Below are 19,500 nucleotides of genomic sequence, written 5' to 3' on the forward strand. Positions count from 1 at the left end.
TCTGAGGTGGACCAGAGATCCCTGGAATGATCCTTGGTCAGGGTGAGCAGCAGCACAGAATGGCCCAGAAGGGAAGAGCAGTGACCTTTCCAAACAAGGAGAGACAGGAGGGAGCTGTCACGTGGAGACTCTCAGCTGTCAGAGGAGAAGTGGGAATCCACGACACAAAAGCTGATATAAAGCAGCATTTTGTTCCAAAGAGCTTTGTTCTCTGTGCATGACAGCTGCCTTTCCTGTGTGCTCCATGGCAACACCTGGCAGGTGTCACTTGGGCTGAGAAGGCTCCTGCCGCGTTACCTTCACAGGAGATGAGTAATGTGACTCTTGAGAGGAGCGCGAGTGTCACAGCTCTATTGCTATGCCAACTGCCCGTGTTCCCTTTTCCCTGGAGACCTGGCTGCTGAGATGACAGGTGGATAAGGTGGGTTTAGATGGGATCAATCCTAAAAACATTTTCCCAATTTCTTGTTAAAAAATGCAGAGGTGCTGGCAGCAGATTTGTGTCCAGGCCCCTGTTACCTCCAGATAACTGAACTCACCACCATCACCCCATTTTGAGTAGACTCAGAATCACAATTTGTGGGTTTTCCCCCACCCTTATTTTAATCCTTAGCTATTCCAGACATTCTATATAAAAAAAAGACTTTTTAACACTTTCATAGCAACTACAGTTTTATTGCAATTTTAATAACAAACTGGCAGTCTTCACTACTTGAAGGTGAAAGGCTATTCTGAGAGAAACCTGAAGTGGTTTTTACTCCAGTCTCCAGAGAGCTTTAACTCTCTAAAGTACTGCACTAAAAGGTTGAGAAAACAACAGAAGAACCTGATTTTGGTTCTCAGATTTTTTTTCTTTCCTCCTATAAGTTTCATTTCAACATCCAGCAGTTGTGAGGTTGAGTTTGGGAGTGGCTAAAAGGGCAGGGAGAGGTTAGGAAAGAAAAAAAAGTTAACATGAGGGTGCAATCAGCTGGGTCTGTGAAAGGGAAGGGAGAGAATAAAGCAAGGGTGAAAAACAGAACATCCTTTTGAAGTAAAATATCTTCAAGTTAGCTGAGAATTCAATTGCTGATCCTGTCCTTCAGCTTCTGGGAAGAGATCACTAGGGAAGGCTAGAAGGAATTCACGGTAGTTTACCTTGTCTTCATCACAGGAACAGCAGTCAATCAGCTGTGGGGACAAAAACACAGCAAACACCATAAAGAGTTGGAAAAAGCTGCAAAATTTGTGTTGTATATATGGAAATGTGCCCAGAGTTCTCCTTGTGTGACAGAGCAGATGTTATTCCCCCCCATGTGGATTTCCCCATCCTGGTAGCCCTGAGTCACAGGTAAATTTGGAATCATAGAACCATTAAGGATTGAAAAGACCTACAAGATCATTGAGTTCAACCATTTAAGGATTGAACTCAATGATCTAAAGGCTGGACTTGATGATCTAAAGGTTCAAGTCCAACCCTGAATGCCTACAGATGACACTAGTCTATGCAAGGAGAAGAGTTAAAGTGTTTGAGTTTAATCCTGATTTCCTTCTGGGCCTCACCAGAGTGACAACAGAGCCACAAAAATACAAAGCATGGATGGGCCACAGGAAATCTTGCAGAAATCCCTGCCAAAAGTGGGGTGGGGGCAGTGTATGTGAACAGTCCCTGTTCTCTGGTGTCACTTTGGTATGTGCACATGGCATAAAGGGGAGACACAGATAATTGAGCTCGGTGACAGCCCCACTAATGAGCCAGTTCTGGTGTCCGTGCCTGACCCTGCATTGTGTTACAGAGCCACAGCCTTTGTGTGCTTCAGGGGAAGAAAGAAGGCTTTTGTTTCTTTAATTGCATAACTAATCTCCTTCTGACACCCAGTGAGATGGAAAAGGTCTAATATCACAATTCCTTGAAAGGATTCTTCTTCCCCTTGTCGCCTGGAGACAGATTCTCTGGGGTTCATTTCTGTGACTGACAGCTGTGCCCCTCTCCAGGCAGTGAACTCTCTGCCATATATTTAATTTATACCCCTGCCATGCTTCCCAGGGCTCTGGGAACACTGGGATTAAGATTTCAAGAGAGGAGATGGATGTTTTTCGTGCATAGTCCTAGACTGGGGCTCAGATGTGGGAGTTTAGCTTCAATTGTCATAGGTTCCCCACATAATTTTAGGAATGGCACTTCTCTGCCACTCTCAGAGTGGAGCAGGGATTGTCACCACCCTGTAAATTCCTCTGGGCAGGGTGAGCTCTGATGAGTTCTGGTACAGCAAAGCCCTGGGTGCTTGTCAGGGCCTTTATTCATCTCACATCCAGAGACAAATCCCCTGCCCATGCACCTTTCTAACCATGGCTGTGAGGCTCACAGCTGTCTGCTCTGGAAAAGTTTTTATTTTAGCAGAGGAAATAACTCCCTCTGCTTTCTAGATTTCTCTAAAGTCTGAGTCCCCCTCTATTGGCCACTAATCAACACGTCAATCACATGATGCTGAGGAAACATCCTTGCCAGTCACATTCCTGAAGGGATCCTCCTCCATCCTCTCTGCAGGATTTTTTCCCTCAGTTTGCCTCACATTTCCTTTTTTCACATTTTCTAAAGCTCACAACTGTGATCTCCCTGTGCTGTTTGTTTCTCATAGTGCCCAGCAAGTGTTAACCAGGGCATTATGATTCTAAATAATAACAATAACAATAACAATAACAATAACAATAACAATAACAATAACAATAACAATAACAATAACAATAACAATATTTTGGAAAATACTTAGTTGTTAGACCTTCAGTTCAGTTGCTGTTAAATCCAGAATGTCTCTAAGCCTTCCTAAGGCACATTCCTTGAACACATCAGTGTCACCTCTACTCACTCCCAGCTGTGCTTAAGCCATCACAGACACTCCAAGCTCTGCAGAGCCTGTCCCTGATCTCTGTCATGATTCCTGATCTCTATCACGATACACAACCTCTTCTACTCATCCAAGACCTGAACCAGCAGGAATTTTCACACATTACAGTGCAGCCAAACATGGGGGGCAACATGGGTAACTTATTTTCCCCTTTCCTTAGAGGACAGCAATTATCATCTCCTCTAAGACACAGGATCAGTCCAACAGCTCAGAAGTTTTTCTAAACTGGGACTCTCCTGCCCTTTTTTTTGTATTTGTTCTCCTTTGAAGGCTAAAGCAGCAAGTTAGGGTTGGTTTTCAGAAGAGAACTTTTGGAAGAGCCATAGGAGTGGAATTCCACATGCACATCACCCCTTCCATCTCACCTTTTTAAGAAGAATGGTGCTCGTTGGCACGTTGAACCTGTCACAAATGTTTAAAAATCTTGCTTTATCCAGGAAGCCAGAGCCTTCTCTGTCAAAATGATGAAATGCCTCATGAAACTGCTTGGTGTTGAAGGGTGCTTGGAGCTTCAGTTCTTTCTGAACCTCCACAATTAAATCATCCAGGTCCTTCTTGGGGATGCCACTACAAAAGAAAAGAATAACGGGATTTCATTCAAAAACTCATTTTGGCAGCCTTGCTGTGACACGAGTGAAAAAGGAGCATTTCCCTGTGTGCTCCACAGTGTCAGAAACTGTGGGAAACTCGAGTTTCAACCAGAACCACGACATAACTGCCTCCAAACCATGTTCTGAGGTAACAGGGTTGTTACTGGGTCACACAAAATGCATCCAGACAGCTAAAAGGAGGATGAGGTCTAAGCTCTGATGGGCTGGCTGATAAGCAAAGAAGGAATAAGTGCCCTAAAAAAGACTTCCCCTCCACCACCTGCTGAGCCTACAGCCATCAAGCAGCTCAAGTTTGCAGCATCTGTTGAAGTGAACTGATGCCTTTTGGGAAAAGATGTGTCCCCCATCCCTGGAAGTGTTTAAGATCAGGTTGGATGGGGCTTGGAGCAAGCTGGGATAGTGGAAGGTGTCCCTGCCCATGGCAGGGGCTGGACTGAGCTGATCTGTAAGGTCCTTCCAACCCAAGCCATTTTGTGATTCTGTGATTTTGGCTGGAAGTCCAAATACTTTTTGAACTCAGGCTTGGTGCTGTGACCACTTCTTTGTCTCTGCTGCTGAGCCAGAGCTGTCCCAGGAGGTTTTGGGGCCAGCAGCAGCCACAACATTTTAATGTAAGGACTTCATACCCTCTGAATCTGCCCAAACACAGCCTCTTGGAGCTGAACCACCAGCAGAGCAGGAGGCTGGAGCCCAGGGAGGCAGCTGAAAATGCTCTTAGCTGTCAATCTTAGTCTTATTTAGCCACAGCACCCCATTCTCTGTAGCCTACCTGCTGGCAGTCTCCACTACCACCTTCCGTGGGAGGAAATGATCCCTTATGGATTGCACTGTTGCTGCAGGGAAACTCTCAGCATTTCTCTCCAAATAATTAAGCACATATTCATCAGCATCAGTGATAATAAACCTGTGGCCAAACACTGGGGAAGAAGCATTAAAGAGGTAGTGTTACCTATGTTTTAGCATGGGTTAAAGTCATTTCTTTGTCCAGGAGGGAGTGGGATTCCTCTCCCGTGGCTGGACTCAGCTTTGAGCCAGCTCTGCTACTTGTTTCACTTCTTGAAGTCAGAATAATTTCACTGACTGCAAGGTTCAAACATTGACACTAACAAAATTGTATCAATGTACACCAGTTGCTGATCTGGAAACTCAAATGTGAGGAGACCCAGAATCAGCAGATCTTTCAGGTGAAGGAAGGGATATGCACTGTCCATGCAATAAATGACATATCAGAGCAGGGTATTATAAATCCAGGCTGCATTTTACCTTCAATTGTAGAACCGATGGTGAAGTCAGAAGCCTCATAGTATATGGGATTCTCTGGAGTAGACCCTGGCTTGGTAACTTTGGTCCTTTTTAAGTATTTGCCTCCAGGCATGCCAGAGTTTTTGACTGGGGGTTCATAGATGCTGATTGTGTCATCGGAGAGGAAATAAGAGAGGATGAAACGACGATTTTTATCCTCAGGCACTGGTGATTCCTAGAGCAAAGGTAGCAGGTTTGGAACAGAGCATTTGAACCAGGTTTTCCTTGCCTAGGGTGCTTAGGAGTACCTAGTAACCCACTCATAAGTCCAGAGCTTTTTTTATAGCTGACTAAACAAAGCACTTGATGTGCTGACATAAGCATAACAAAGCACTAGACAGCATTTAGGAGCTGAATTTCAAAGGTTACTTGCTTTACTGAAGAGACTGAAGCAGAATCTGGGCTGAAATTACCATGTATATTCAGTGTTTCCACAGCTTGAGTAATCCAAGAGAAAGGAATATCCTATATGGAATGATTCATCCCAGAGAGACTGTAAAATTCAGATTTAAATGACACTTTTCATTATGCTGAGTGCCTGAGAGAGGCTGGCGCTGCTTCAGCCCTTAGTCACAGGAAGTCACTCCCCTGACACACCAGTGGATTTACGTGCTTAGTTTAAAGCTAAGTGGATCTTAACTCCTCAGCTGTGACCTTTAGGGAACTCCTGCAGGACAGAGAAAAGAAACCAGCCCTTATCCACCCCGAGTGTTTGGAGAGGGCAGGCACAAGGCAGCCCAGGAAATGCCATCGCTGCTGCTGGATGTGCCAGAGGCTCCTTGCATAAACCAGCTGTAAAACTGGCACAAAGGCCAGGGCCTGGGTGCTGTTCTGGGTGGAAAACACCATTCTCATGGATTTTCCAGGCACTTGGCTGCTCTGCTAGGACAGCTCCTTGCTGCATCCAGGACTGGCCTGGAGAAGGACCAGGGGCTCCAGGGGCTGGAGCCAGCAGCAGAGACATCAAGCACTGGCTGGTGGCAGTGGTGGCAGGCAGGCACAGGCACAGTGCCCAGCGGAGGCTGCTTCAGCCAGGGCCATCTGTCACGTAGCAGTGGCAGAGGGAGTTTTTCCATAAATGGCTGTGGGTTTGTAGCAGGTCTGGTTTCTACTTTTTGGTCTTTTTTTTTTTTAATTTATTATTTTAATTTTTTTTTTTAATTTTTTTTTTTTTAGTTTTATTTTTTTTTAGTTTTGTGAGCTGCCCATTGTCACAGCAAGCACACAATAGTCCCATGGCATTCCCCCAGGGACACCTGTGTTGGCTGGGGGAGCTCCCTTTTCCCACTGGGGCAAAGGAGAGTTTGCCAACAGCCTTGTCTGCTCCTCCCATCCTCCTGGCATTATTCCACCAAGGAAAACACTTACCAGGGCCACCTGGTACCGCAGGACCTTGAGATTATTCTCCAGCATCTTAATGATATCTTTCCGTGGAGGCTTTGGAAACAGACTAAGGCAGTTCTGGAGAGAGTCTTCAGGGATGCCAAAACCATTGTAGGGAGGAATTACCTGTATCCAGAGGAGATATCAACCATAAATAGCTGCAACTAAGAACAAGACAAAGTTTACAGGACTTAGCAGAGCCCATCAGATTTGGAAGGAAATATTCTGCCACCAAGTAGCAAGAGCTGTGATATCCCGCCCAGTAGAGATGGATGATACCAACCTGTCTGTGTGTTGTATTTAATGAAAATAAAAGAGGATTAAGGAAGTCTGAAACTCAGAAAGCTGGGTAATTTCTCTGAATTAAGGGGTTGTGGCTATATTAAGGAACCATAGAATGGTTTGAGGGTTGAAAAGGACCTTAAAATCATCTAGTTCCAACTAAACCTTCCAATGCACAGGAACCCAGCCATCAAATGGTTACACTGGCAACCTAATCCCCATCATGTCTGTGATCTAAACCACAACCCCAAACCATTTTTGGGCTCAGTTTGAGAGGTAACAAGGGCTGTGACCATTCCCAGTAGGCAGTTTGGACTTGGCAACACTGTTTTGGAGAGTGAGGGAGAGTTCAGTGGTATGAGTGCAGCCAGGCTTTCATTTTTATATCAATTATGACCATCCTTGCCTCATCTTTTTCAAGTTACTTGATTTTTTCTTTAAACTTGTTTTCTACATGTTCTTACTAAGCTGAACTTCCACTTTACTATAAGAGCTCACACCAACCACTTCCTTTCCTCCCTTCTTTTGAGAAATTGTTTGCAGTACCTGGGGAGCTTTTTCAAGTGGTTTCTTATTTACATCCACTGGCTGGAAGTCTGTGATGCCATATTTTTCACGATAGAAGTCCTGGGTGAACTTGTCGCAATCGTAGATTAAGAAGGTGCGTCCAAGGAGGGTGACAGTTTTGCCAATAGCAAAATCTTTGGGTGAGTACCACTCTTGTACCTCGTGGTCAGTGATCTCCAGCACACAGCTTGGGAAGTTCTCTAAGGACAAGAGAGCAGAAGGAAAAATACGTTCATCAAGGAGATGCTAACATTTCCTAGTGAAAAGGGATATAAAAGCAAGGTGTATACATAACAACAGGGAGACGTTGGCTCTCCTGTCCTGCCACGGTTTCCCAAAAGATAAAGAATTTAGTGACCATTTGAAGAACCTTTTTTTGACCATGAAATAATAACACCTTAGCACAGATGGATGTGCCAATCTAAACTTACTGTTCTTGTCCCCAAAGATTTTGGGCAAGCGTTGGCGTCTCATCAGTACCGGGAATGGATCTCTCCCATCATTTTTCTTGTGAACTTCCCGAACCTCAACTGTGTCATCTGCCAAGAAGTAGTGGATGATGCAGGGATGGTGATCACCAAAGGCACAGTTGGTGTCATCCCATATGGCATAGAAGCGAAGCACCTGTGTGGAAGAAAAAAGCCAGACAAACATGGATCAGAGTCATCTTTTGGTGCCACAGAAATCAAACTCATCACACTGAGATTCTCAAGAGTTCCCCAAGGTTCAGCTCCTGAAGAGACAGGAGAGACACAGGGGAAATTTAGTCAGAGCAAGGGGCATTTGTGTTTATCTGAAATTATCTGCTCTGGCACCTGGCATCAGCATTTTGGGGGAGGAGGGGAGTGGATGCAGCAAGACCATTCCTAATAGAACTGCATCTGGCTGCTAAATTCCAGAGGCAGGTGGCTTATCTCATCCCAACAGAAAGCAAGAGAGTAATGGATGATATTGAGCACAGGCTCTGCAATCCAAAGAGGAATTGTTTACAAGGCACAAAGCCCAGAAAAAAAACATAAAAAGTTTTGTATCTCACTAGAGCCAAGAAAGGAGCAAATCTGGAGTCTGTTCAGCAGACTGAGACAATTTAGAATGAGTGAGGTTGCAAAAACTCACAAGACCTGGGTATCAATAGCACATATTCACTGTAATCACAGAATCTTTTGGGTTGGAAGATCGTTGAGTCCAAGCTCTGACTGACCCCACCTTGTTAGCCCAGGGCACTGAGTGCCACATCCAGGCATTCCTTGGACACCTCCAGGGATGGGGACTTTACCATCTCCCTGGGCAGCCTGCTTCAATGTTTAATCACCCTTTCTGTGAAGAAATTCTTAATTTAACCTAAACCTCCCCCTGTACAACCTGAGGCCATTTCTGGTTATGTCTCTGGTTGCCTGGGAGAAGATACTGATCCCTACCTGGCTGTCCCCTCCTGTCAGGGAGTTGTGCAGAGCCAGAAGGGCCCCCTGAGCCTCTTTTTCTCCAGGCTGAGCCCCTTTCCCAGCTCCCTCAGCCTCTCCTGCTGCTCCAGCCCCTCCCCTGGACACACTCAATGTCTTTCCTAAGTGAAGGGCCCAGACCAGGACACAGGACTGGAGGTGCCTCACTGGTGTGATGTGGATAATTATACAATAATTTGGGTAATCCCCAGCCCTCTTACCTTTGTGTCATAGGTCAGAAACTGCCTGAAGGGGTCAGGACCTGTGGGCACGATGGGTTTTTGCACAGGCGTCCGACGCTGTTCTATGTAAGGATCTGAAACCAGCTCCTCTGGAGGGTTCACTAAAATTCCTTGGCTCTCCAGGAACACCTAGGAAGGTCATCTGAGGTGTTAGTGCTGCCAGGAGTTCTGAAGGTAAGAGGTGACTAGAGGTTACAGGTGGACTGGGATGAGTGAGGTCAGAATTCTACAAGTTCACTCCTCACAGAGAATTCTATAGCAACAGCAAAACACAACAGATGACAAATACATTTATTTAAGCTGCTTCTTATCTTTTCTTAGCCTTTAATTAATCAGAGCAGTCCTGTCCTGAACATCCTAACTCAGATTTCACTTGAGCACAGTTTTCTCTGCCCTTAGGGCTCTAAATGGAAGATAACTGTCAGTTGGTCTCTTTTATGTAAATGAAAAATATTAAATTGCTGTATAAACACAGATGTAGTCAGCCTGAATTTGGAAGTACTTAGGGTTGTGTCAAACAGAAGAAGCTAGTGTCAGCCACACTAGGCACATCAAGACCCTTCAGACATGAGGATATGTGTCAGTGGCAGCTTTATTCCATCTTTCAGGAGTACTTTTCCCACAGAAAGAGTGCAATCTGCTTGTTTATAAAGGGATGTTTTGCTTACCTTGGACCATGAACAAAATCCAGGCTGTTACTCGTGGACTTGCATCAGTCACCCAAAACAATCTCTGAAGTCAAGAGATTTGTTCCCTTTTTGCTCCATGAAAACATTCAGCCCAGGAGGCACCTATGCAAACATCTCCCACAGGAATATGAGATCCCTCTGGAGACTCACAAGGCAGGTTGGTACTTTCAGACTCACTATTTTCTGGTTTGGAAGATGCCAGTAAATGATAAATACACTATTGGCCTGGAGATGTAGACCCACCCAGCTCATTCCATGTTTTCCATCAATATTGACATGAGGACCAGCTCTTCATTTGATGTAGACTGACTTGAACAGTTCCAGCAGAGCTGGCTCCACAGCCACATTTATACCAATATATTACACATGCTTGGGAACATTCCTGGGCACTGAGGCCAACTGACAAGGAAAAGCCTAAACTCCCAGCCTCCAGGACAGGTTGACTGCATGTAACTCACCTATTGGGAATGGTCTCTGGAGCAGTCTAACTCCTGGCCTGGAAGAACAGTAGCTGACCAGGGCTGAGATTTGACTGGGGACAATCTAGCAGGATAACAGTAAAGTGGTAATTCTGGTAATCCTTATTTCTTGTTATTGGATCATTATTATCTCATTTACTGGCACAGAAATAACCAGAAATAGAAAAGCAGGCAATGAATAAGCTTTCTAAGGTCAGTTCATACCATGATTCTCAACCATGGATCATGGCTTGGCTGTGGATGTGTGCAGACTTACTGTTTGTATTCCCTTCCACTGTTCCTAACAGAGGAATATTAAATCAGAAAAGAGTCAGAATCACTAATTTCCCTCGCATGTATGCACAGTGTTTCATCTGGGCTCCAAACAGTTGAACTGCCGAGACATAAACTTCGAATTTGTACTGTAAAGAGAAGTCCTGAGGACAAAGGATGGACTACCAGCAGTCCTGGGGCAAAAATACTTACCCCAGCAGATGTCATACCCTGAACACCCCTGAAAAAAAGAAATCTACACAAAAAGCAAAATGAAACACTGTGAGCACCCATATCACAAAAACTACAGTTGCAAACTGCTGGACTCTAACAGGTAATTAACACCCTGAAATTCCCAGGAGTCTTTCTGTCCATGTTCTCCCTACAACACACCTTGGTGAAGGAGTCACAGTTGACCAGGCGGTAGGTCCGGCCGTATATGGGGAGGTCGATGCCCAGGTTCAGATCCTTCCAGTGGTAATAATCCCCATGCTCATTCTTGGGCACCCGGTGGCGTTTCATGAGTTTGCCCTGAAGCAGACCCGAGTTCTTCACCTTAGGCTCGATGATACACATGCTGTCATCTTCCAGGTAATAGTAGAGCCCCACTTGGCGGATCCGGTAGTGCTCATCTGCAGAGATAGGCACTTCCTCCATGAAGTAGGCATCGAACTTCAAAACCTGCCCAAAGGGACAATATAGCAAAGGGAGAGAGAAAGAAACAATTTGAACACCGTGGTTAGTCTATTGAGGCCAATAATTTCATTGCAATTTGCTTTGGTGGTGTAAAATTACTGGATTAGATTCTAAAAATCTTCAAAGAGAGCTGTGGCCTAATCTGTGAGTGACAGCAAAGGCACCAGGAAGGCTTTTATCGATACGTGCCTTTTGCAAATTTGGAGTGCCTGAGACAAGTGTAAAAATCCAGCCTTTTCCCTATTTGTTGATCACCTGGTGCTTCACCTACTGCCAGGTGCTTGGCTGCTGACAGTAATCTACTTTACTGACACACATGGCTCTTGTCAGCTTTACAGCCCTGATTTAGGGAAGTTATCCACAGATTTTAGTAAAGAGTTCAACCACATCTGAGGATTTTAAAATCTGGAAGGGGGTCATCATTTTAAGGCCAGGCTGGAGGGGGCACTGAGTAACCTGGTCTAGTGGAAGGTGTCCCTACCCATGGCAGGGAGGCTGGAACAAGATAATCTTTAAGGTCCCTTTCCATGATCTGAAGTCACATCTATTCAGCACTGACAGCAAAAATTGATTTGTGCTGGGGAAACGAGGAAACTAATCAGCCAGTCCCTCTGCTTGGCAGAAATATTCAGATCATTCAAAGCTCCTAAGAAGGTGCAGGTGGCCAATCAGGCCTTGCATATCCAGCCTACACCAGCCCAGAGGCCTGGATAATTAAGAGATTATAAAGCAATAAGTTCCTATCAGTCAGCAAAGTGCCCCACAAGGGATTGTGACATCCCCAGCAGCACTGGGGCTCCTGCTGCTCCAGTAGCTTGAAGGAAGGGGCAGAGAAGAATCTGACAGATTAAACAGCAACATCTACATTACTCTGAAGGAACAGCCTCAGCAATTTACAGACCACATCTGTTCCCCAGCCTGTGTCAGAGCCGGGCTGAGGGCTGGCTGGCTGCACGCTGCTCTGGCAGCGCTGGAAGCGTGTGCAGCCTGCACGTGCTGAGCTCCCGAGCCCTGCAGCTCCCACTGCAGCTGCTGCTCCATCCATGGCTCAGGGCTGCAGTTTGGGCCACTGGCATATTGAAAACCAAGGGTCAGCTCAGGACTGCTCTGAGCAGACACAGAGCCACCACCCAGTCTGATATGATCACCAAGATGTAATGTGGGAAGCGCTAATGGAGCAGCTCAGGTTGTGACACGCTGTGGTGACCAACACAAGCATGAATAGATAGACCAGGGTCAAACAGGGTTCCCACTGCAGACTGACTTTTCCAGTTAAAGCTCAATTACAACCTCAATATAGTTTTGGAAACACAAAACTCCAGGTTGTGGCTTACAGAGCAATGCTTATAAACTGGAACTTTCCAGAGCTAATCAAACCTCTTTTCCAACATCTGCTGGAAATGCTCGAGTGTAACTTGCAGGGAATGTCTTACATCGTTTACGTATTATAATCCTCCTCCCAAGCAAAGAAAGCCTCTTTCAGTCTGGGATTCAGCTGTCTCTGACTAAGGGCTCTGGCATCTGAAAACTGCTGTACGCAGTCCCGTGAACCCTAGAGCTGACTGTTTATGTCTCCGAATTTGGCCAGTGATATTCCTGGAATCAGCTTCTTTATACCTTTTTGTCATAAGCCACGAATGCTGGAGTGAACCGGGAAGGTGCAGGCCTCTTGACTTGCCCATAGGTCAGTGTGGATCCCTTGGTGCATAAATCATCTAATTCATCTTGAGAGAGCTGATTTGCAAAGAGTGTCTCCCCACCAACCCCCTCTCTTGGCAGCCGGGAAAAGGCATATCCATTTTTGAAGTCCAGTGTCTGGGACCGATGAAAAGATGTTCTCTGTTGGAAGGAAATCCAGCTATCAAAATACGGCATGAATTTAGCAGACACAGCTACTGGAAGCACAAAAAAACCCAGTAAGAGAGTACAATATCAAGAATGTCTCCCCCCACACACATCCACAGCATTTTATTATAAACTACTGCAGCAGTTATTTAGTCAGATTTTGTACTTAGATCAGGAAAGTGGAAAAAACAGAGAGTGATGGATGCACAAAGCACAAGAGTGAGCTCAGATCCTTGCACCCGCCAGAGACTCCGGAAGAACTTAAATCACTGAATTTCCTGACTGCCATGATATACAGTGCCTAGAACAGTGTGTCAGCACTTTATCTGCCCTGGTATTTATCTCACCAACTCTTTGTTCCCTACCCTATTTGTCAGCAGTACAGAGCACCATGGGACCTCAGTTACTGCCTTGTGGTGCTCCCTTCACTGTTGTGCACCCTTTGTGTACTCCATGGTTATTTACTTTTTTAACCCTCCCCTGGACATGACACAGGATTTTCTTTGCTGGGTTAAATAAGGCATGTCATGCCCACAGAACTGCAATTATGAAATGTACAAAAGCACATTAGTTGTTTTAATCTCTATATAGTCATAGACTCATAGAACAGTTTGGGTTGGAAGGGACATTAAAGATTATCCAGTTCCACCCCCTGCCCTGGTTGCTCCCAGCCCTGTCCAACCCTTCCACTATCCCAGGTTGCTCCAAGCCCTGTCCAACCTGGACTTGGACACTTCCAAGGATCCAGGGACAGCCACAGCATCTCTGGGCATCCTGTGCCAGGCCTCACCATCCTCTTTGTAAAAAACTTCTTCCTTGTATGTAATCTCAATTAAGCCTCTTTGAGTTTAAAACCATCATTCCTTGTCCTGCTGCTACAGGCCCTGCTAAAATGTTTGTCCCATCTTTCATGAAGCCCCTTTAGGCTCTGGAAGGGGCTCTGAGCTCTCCCTGGATCCTTCTCTTCTCCAGGTGAGCACCCCCAGCTTTCCCAGCCTGGTTCCAGAGCAGAGGGGCTCCAGCCCTTGGAGCATCTCCATGGCCTCCTCTGGATTTGCTCCAGCAGCTCCATGTCCTATTTATGCTGAGGCTGGAGGCAGCTCTGTAGGTGGGGGTCCAACCTGAGCAGGGCAGAGGGGCAGAATCGCCCCCTCCCCTGCTGCCCACACGGGAAGATCAGCCCAGCACATGGTGGGGGTTCCTGGGTCCCAGCCACTCATCCATCAGCAGCCCCAGTCCTTCTCCCAGGGCTGCATTCAGTCAGAGCTGTGCACAGGACCTGATCTCTGTCAGCCAGTCTTGTTCCTCACCACTGAAGAGCAGGGTCAGACTGGAGAGACATCAAACCACTGCACTTGCTGCACTCCACCCCACGTGGTACCTCACCTGCACCCCGAGAGACTGCCTGGTCCCACTGGGCTCTCAACACTCAAAGCTCCAGAGGAAGCAGGGGAAATTATGAGTTCCTGATAATAAAACCTCTTGACTTTTGCCAAATAAAACAGGGTTGTAAGCATTTCTAGTGCTGAGAGAACAAGCTCCAGCTCCTTTTCCAGCCCCAGGCTTGCAGTCAGTCCAACCTCAGGCATGCAAACTGCTTCTTCTCCACCCCCTCCCTCACCCCTCATGGTTAAGCCTCTAATCTTATTTATACCTTCAAGGCCCCACTTGAATTCCACATAATTCCCTGTTTTTTCTTTAAACTGCTGCTATAGATCTTGCAATGGAGAGAGCAGTGAGGAAAACAGGTGAAAACAAGATTTGTCTGAAGACATTTTAGCAGAACATCTTATAAACTGCCACAGAACTGCTACTTCCTTCTGTCAAATAAACACCAAGGGAAAGCTTTGGGAAAAAACATTCAAGGAAAACCAGGAAGTTTGTCTTTAATTTGGGCAATATCAGTGTTTGTTAGAGGTATACAGGCTTTTAAGAGCCCACATTCACCCAAAGAAAACACCTTGTTGGTTCATAAGGCTCCTGAGCAGATAAGCTCTCCCAAAGTGAGCCTGGATACCAGAAAACATCTCCCAGGATCAGGTGACTAATGCAAATATAAAAGGGAAAGCCCAGAATGTAAACTTCTAATCTCAGTTGCTGCCAGTGTTTATGTAAAGAAATTCCACTGAATTAAGTCCTTCTTTTTGCCAAGTCTGTAACACTTCATACAAACACCATTCCCTCTCCCAGTGTCTGCTTCCCTGTCCCGTGAGCACTAAGCAGTAACAGCACTTTACTTGAACACAGAGGTTTCCTCCAGAACTTCTCAGAATTCACTTGGAAACCAAATATTGTGATGTCAGTTTTATAGACTGGAAAATTGCAGATTTCCAAGATGTTATAAATTATTTCAATGAAATATTATTATCAGATAATAATTCTGAGATAACCTTTATTACTGGATAATTATTTGTTATGAGTAATTTACTCTATTTACTACTGGAGAACTCAGTTGTCACTGAGTTTAGTCCAGGTTGGATGGGCTTGGAGTGACCTGGTCTGTGGAAGGTGTCCCTGCCCATAGCAGAGGGTTAGAACAAGATTATCTTTAATAGTCCTTTCCAACCCAAACCATTCCATGATTCTGTGACAAATAGTTTTCATATACAAAGCTGAATGCAGCCAGGAATGTTTTCTGTTAAAGATGCTCTCCAGGGAGGCTGTAAATTCCTGGTGAGGAATTTACATACCAAACCAGGCATGCAACAACCCCCTTTTTGGCTTTTTTGGGGATTTTTTTAGTATATCAGAGAAATAAATGGAAACATTAGTTCTCTGTGACAGCACTTCTTCAATAGGACATTGGAAAGATTTTGGGTTATCAAGTCCTTAGGGCCTGGACCACTGGATGGAAAGGAAAAGGTTGCCTCCTCATTTAGTTATCAGTTGCAGAGGATGAGGATGAGGATGAGGATGAGGATGAGGATGAGGATGAGACTGCTTCTTCCAGGGAACCTGGGAGCAGCTGAGAGTGTGTCATTTCCTGGGGATGAACCTGGAAGCTGTGATGGCACCAGTTCTGTGGTGGGATACCAGTGCTCTCATCAGATTATCAAATTCCAGACCTGGACTGTCAAGGGTTCAGTTCTCCAGGCAAGACCAGGAGAACAGTTTTGGAAGTATCAGGGCTTTGGAGGAAGTGGTATCATGAAGGAGTTGATTGCCAATGAGACTGGTGACTTCAAGGTGTATCTATGTAATAGATTAATTATGTCCAGGAAATAATTACATTGGGAAGATTTGTGGGATTAATTCCTAGGGGAGGAATATTCAAGGTTTGATCAGTATTGGTTCTTCTGGGTATATCTATCTTCATTTAAGGAACTTAGATCAGAACAATATCAGTATCAGTTGAGAAGACTTTGCTTTGGGAAAACTCAGATGGTTCAGAGAAACAGAAGTTTTTTCTGAGGGAATCAGGTTTCAGGACCATAAAGCAAGTTTGGGGATTTCCCTTGGGGTATCTCTTGAACTGTAGGGAAATTATTGGATGGATTCAGGGGAAGTGAATATTCAAAGGAGTGAGTTTGCAGACAGAAGATCTGCAGTTATGGAAAAAGGTTTTGGAATTTCAAATGAGGCTCACAAATGAGGGGGAGAAGGGGTGTGTATGTCTCTCTCCAAAGCTATCAGGACAAATTCAGGGTTATAAAATGGGTACATGATGCAATGGATTCCTTGGGGAGAAGATTAAAAGTACTAAGTCCCCTTGAAGGTTATTTCAGGGATACTTGGTCCCTTGGGAACAGATTGCAATTGTCAGTAACATTGGAAGAATTATGGGAGTACCAGGTCTGCTGTGGGTGGGATCAGGAGATATCAGGTGGGTACAGAGCATTCAGATCCCCCAGAAGTGAGTCCAGCAGGTATTTGGTGGCTTTGGGAAACATCAACTCCCTGGAGGAGAGTTAAGTGGATATTAAATCTGCTGGGGAGCATCAATTAAGCTTACAGAGCACCAGGTCCTTCAGGGGTCATGTCCAGAGTCTGGTAAGTTTGAAGTTCCCAGGACATGGGATCAGAGGACACCAAGTTGTCTCAGGGATATCTGGTGAATGTAGGAGGTACCAGGCCTCTTGGGGGAATTACAAGGTGATCTGAGGGAAGATCCTGATCAGCAGGTTCCCTTGGTGTGGGTTCAGGGGGTAACATGCCCCCTGAAGAAACTGTCTCTACTCTGCTCTTGTGAAACCCCACCTGCAGTGGTGCACCCAGGCTGGGAGCCCAAAATGCAAGGAATGCATGGACCTGTTGGAGCGAAAACCATGGAGATGCTCTGGGGGCTGGAGCCCCTCTGCTCTGGAGCCAGGCTGGGAGAGATGGGGGTGCTCACCTGGAGAAGGGAAGGCTCCAGGGACACCTTTTGGTGCCTAAAGGAACTCCAGGAAACCTGGAGAGGAACCTGGGACAAGGGATGGAGGGACAGGACAAGGGGCAATGGATTCCCACTGCCAGAAGGCAGGGATGGATGGGATACTGGGAAGGAATTCTTCCCTGTGGCTGTGAAGAGGTCCTGGCACAGGGTGCCCAGAGAAGCTGTGGCTGCCTCTGAATCTCTGGAAGTGTCCAAGGCCTGGCTGGACAGGGCTTGGAGCAACCTGGGATAGTGGAAGGTGTCCCTGCCCATAGCAAGGGGAGGAATGGGATGGTCTTTAAGGTCTTCTAAACCAAACCATTCCATGATTCTATGAATATTGTCGAATTCAGGGGTCTCAAGTCTCCCGTGGATTTAAAGGAAAGTCTGAGGGAGCACCAGATTCCTAGAGTGTTTTCAGGGGATACCAGGTACCACCTGAAGCGGGTGCGGGGAGGTGCAGAGGCCCGTCCTGAGGCCGCCTCTCGGGGGGCACCCGCCACACCAGCCCACCTTGATCCGGGGGGCCTCCCGTGGGGAGTACAGCGGGGGTACAGTGGGCGGGCGCGCTCACCGTGGGGTCCTTGATGCCGCAGCCGGGGAGGAAGGGCAGATCGATCGGGGGTTCTGTCCCTGTCCCCGGCCGTATCCCTGGCCCTGGCCCCGGCTCCGGCCCCGGCCCCGAACTCATGGCGGCGGCGGTGGCGGCGCTCCGGGCCCGTCCCGGCTGACGCGTCTCCACGGCAACCGGCCGCGCGCTCAGCGCGCATGCGCGGGGCCCTTCGCGCCTCCGCCTCTGCGCCTGCGCAGTGAGCGCCGCGGGGCGCGCGGCCGCCGTGACAGCGGGGGGGCTCTGAGGGGCCGACCCGCCCCCCCACCCCTGGGAGGGGAGTCCGGCCCCCGCAGCGGGGAAAAAAAAGACGTGGAAAGCATTAATCCTGTTTTATTAGGGATTTCCCTTTCACAGTCCGCTCGTATCCCACTCACAGCCTTTCATAACCCCCTCAGAGCCCCTTCAGATCTCTCTCGTAGCGCCTTATAACCCCCTCATGTTAAAACATCTTGGCCTCCCAAACGGGTGGTGGCATCAGGACTGCTTCTTTTTGAGGAATTTTCCCTGCCTTATGCAGTGCCCAGGGTGAGGAGCAGCTGTGAAGGGACAAGTCCATACCTGGAGTGATTGAAATATTTTTAACCGAAGTGGTTGTACTGGTTTATGGTGTATATGCACATGTATAAAAATGTATATAGTTGTAAAATAGTGTATTTTTCATATTTAGCACTGATAAAATTCCTCTCAGACATGATTTTTATGTCTAGAGGAAGGGGCAAAGAGAAGCATCAGGGATACCATCAAGGGAAAGTACAAACGCTACTCCCAAATGTAAGAGAGAGAACGGAGCTAAATCCATTACCATGGAAAACAGAAATTGTTTGTTGCCTACAGAAGTTGTGGATTCCCCAGAAGAAGTGGATTCCTCATCCCTGGAAGCGTTCAGGGCCAGGCTGGACAGGATTTAGGAGAAACCTAGTCTAGTGGAAAGTGTCCCTGCCCATAGCAAGGGGGTTGGAACAAGATGATCCTGAACGTCCCTTCCAACGCAAACCTTCTAGGATTCCATGAAAAAAGTTTTTTTGTGCATCTTTGCTTTGTTCTTTTTATCACCAGTACACCAGCCAAGCCAGGCTGTGATTCAAGGGCAGGCAGCAGATCCGAAGATTTTGTAAGCAGAAGCAGGGAGAATGACAGCCAGACCGTCTGTCTGAGCAGAGTCTGGGAGAGAGAAGAAAGCCAGACGGTGGGAGATAAAGAACGAGGCTGATGAGCTTACAAAGGAAAATAATGAACTGAAGGCCAAGCAGGGCTGGAAGAGCTGAATCTGGAAGACAGCAAAGCTCCTGGTGTGAAGGCTGACTTAGACCCAGGTGCAGGACTCTGATCAAGCCCTCTGATTTTTCAAGCTGCGATATCCAGGCAGCATTTAACAGGGAACAGGGCCTGTCTCAGAGAAGGAAACTCACCTCTGTGTACCAAGGATCATCCCCAAGGAGAGTGACCGCAAATTTGTGACAAGGCTGTATGGCAGAGTGCCTAGTGCACAGACTCTAAAGATGACAAGGCATGTTCAGCCTGGAGAAAAGAAGGCTCTGGGAAGTCCTTGGAGTCCCTTCCAGTGCCTAAAGGGGTTGCGAGAGAGCCCAAAAGGGATGATTTACAAGGGTATGCAGTGGCAGGACAAGGGGCAGTGGTTTTAAACTGCTAGAGGGCAGGGTTAGATAAGATATTGGGAAGGAATACACCCTGTGAGTGTGGGGAGGTCCTGGCACAGGTTGCCCAGAGAAGCTGTGGCTGTGCCATCCCTGGAGTGTTCAAGGCTAGGTTGAGCAATATGGTTTAATGAAAGGTATCCCTACTCATGGCAGGGGTTTGGAATGGGATGGTCTTTAATGTCCCTTCCAACTCAAACCATTCT

At 46.7% G+C, this 19,500-nt stretch overlaps 1 protein-coding gene across 2 annotated transcripts; it reads right to left on the bottom strand.

The window, feature by feature from the left end:
* Positions 1–654: 654 nt before the first annotated feature.
* EFHC1 (EF-hand domain containing 1) lies at positions 655–17,853 on the bottom strand. 2 transcript variants are annotated; one of them, XM_023924230.2, is made up of 11 exons: positions 17,601–17,853; positions 12,445–12,666; positions 10,525–10,812; positions 8,691–8,840; positions 7,462–7,654; positions 7,010–7,230; positions 6,167–6,307; positions 4,760–4,973; positions 4,266–4,413; positions 3,251–3,452; positions 655–1,170 (listed from the first exon to the last, which is right to left on the bottom strand). In XM_023924230.2, the coding sequence occupies exons 1-11, from the start codon at positions 17,715–17,717 to the stop codon at positions 1,045–1,047; spliced, it is 2,022 nt and encodes a 673-aa protein (XP_023779998.2). In that variant the 5' UTR covers positions 17,718–17,853; the 3' UTR covers positions 655–1,044. The 2 variants fall into 2 exon arrangements, with proteins under 2 accessions (XP_023779998.2, XP_023779999.2); XM_023924231.2 differs by lacking the exon at positions 12,445–12,666.
* Positions 17,854–19,500: the final 1,647 nt, after the last annotated feature.

The sequence above is a fragment of the Cyanistes caeruleus genome, chromosome 2, assembly GCF_971803275.1.
Source record: "Cyanistes caeruleus chromosome 2, bCyaCae1.hap1.1, whole genome shotgun sequence".
NCBI classification, from domain to species: domain Eukaryota; kingdom Metazoa; phylum Chordata; class Aves; order Passeriformes; family Paridae; genus Cyanistes; species Cyanistes caeruleus.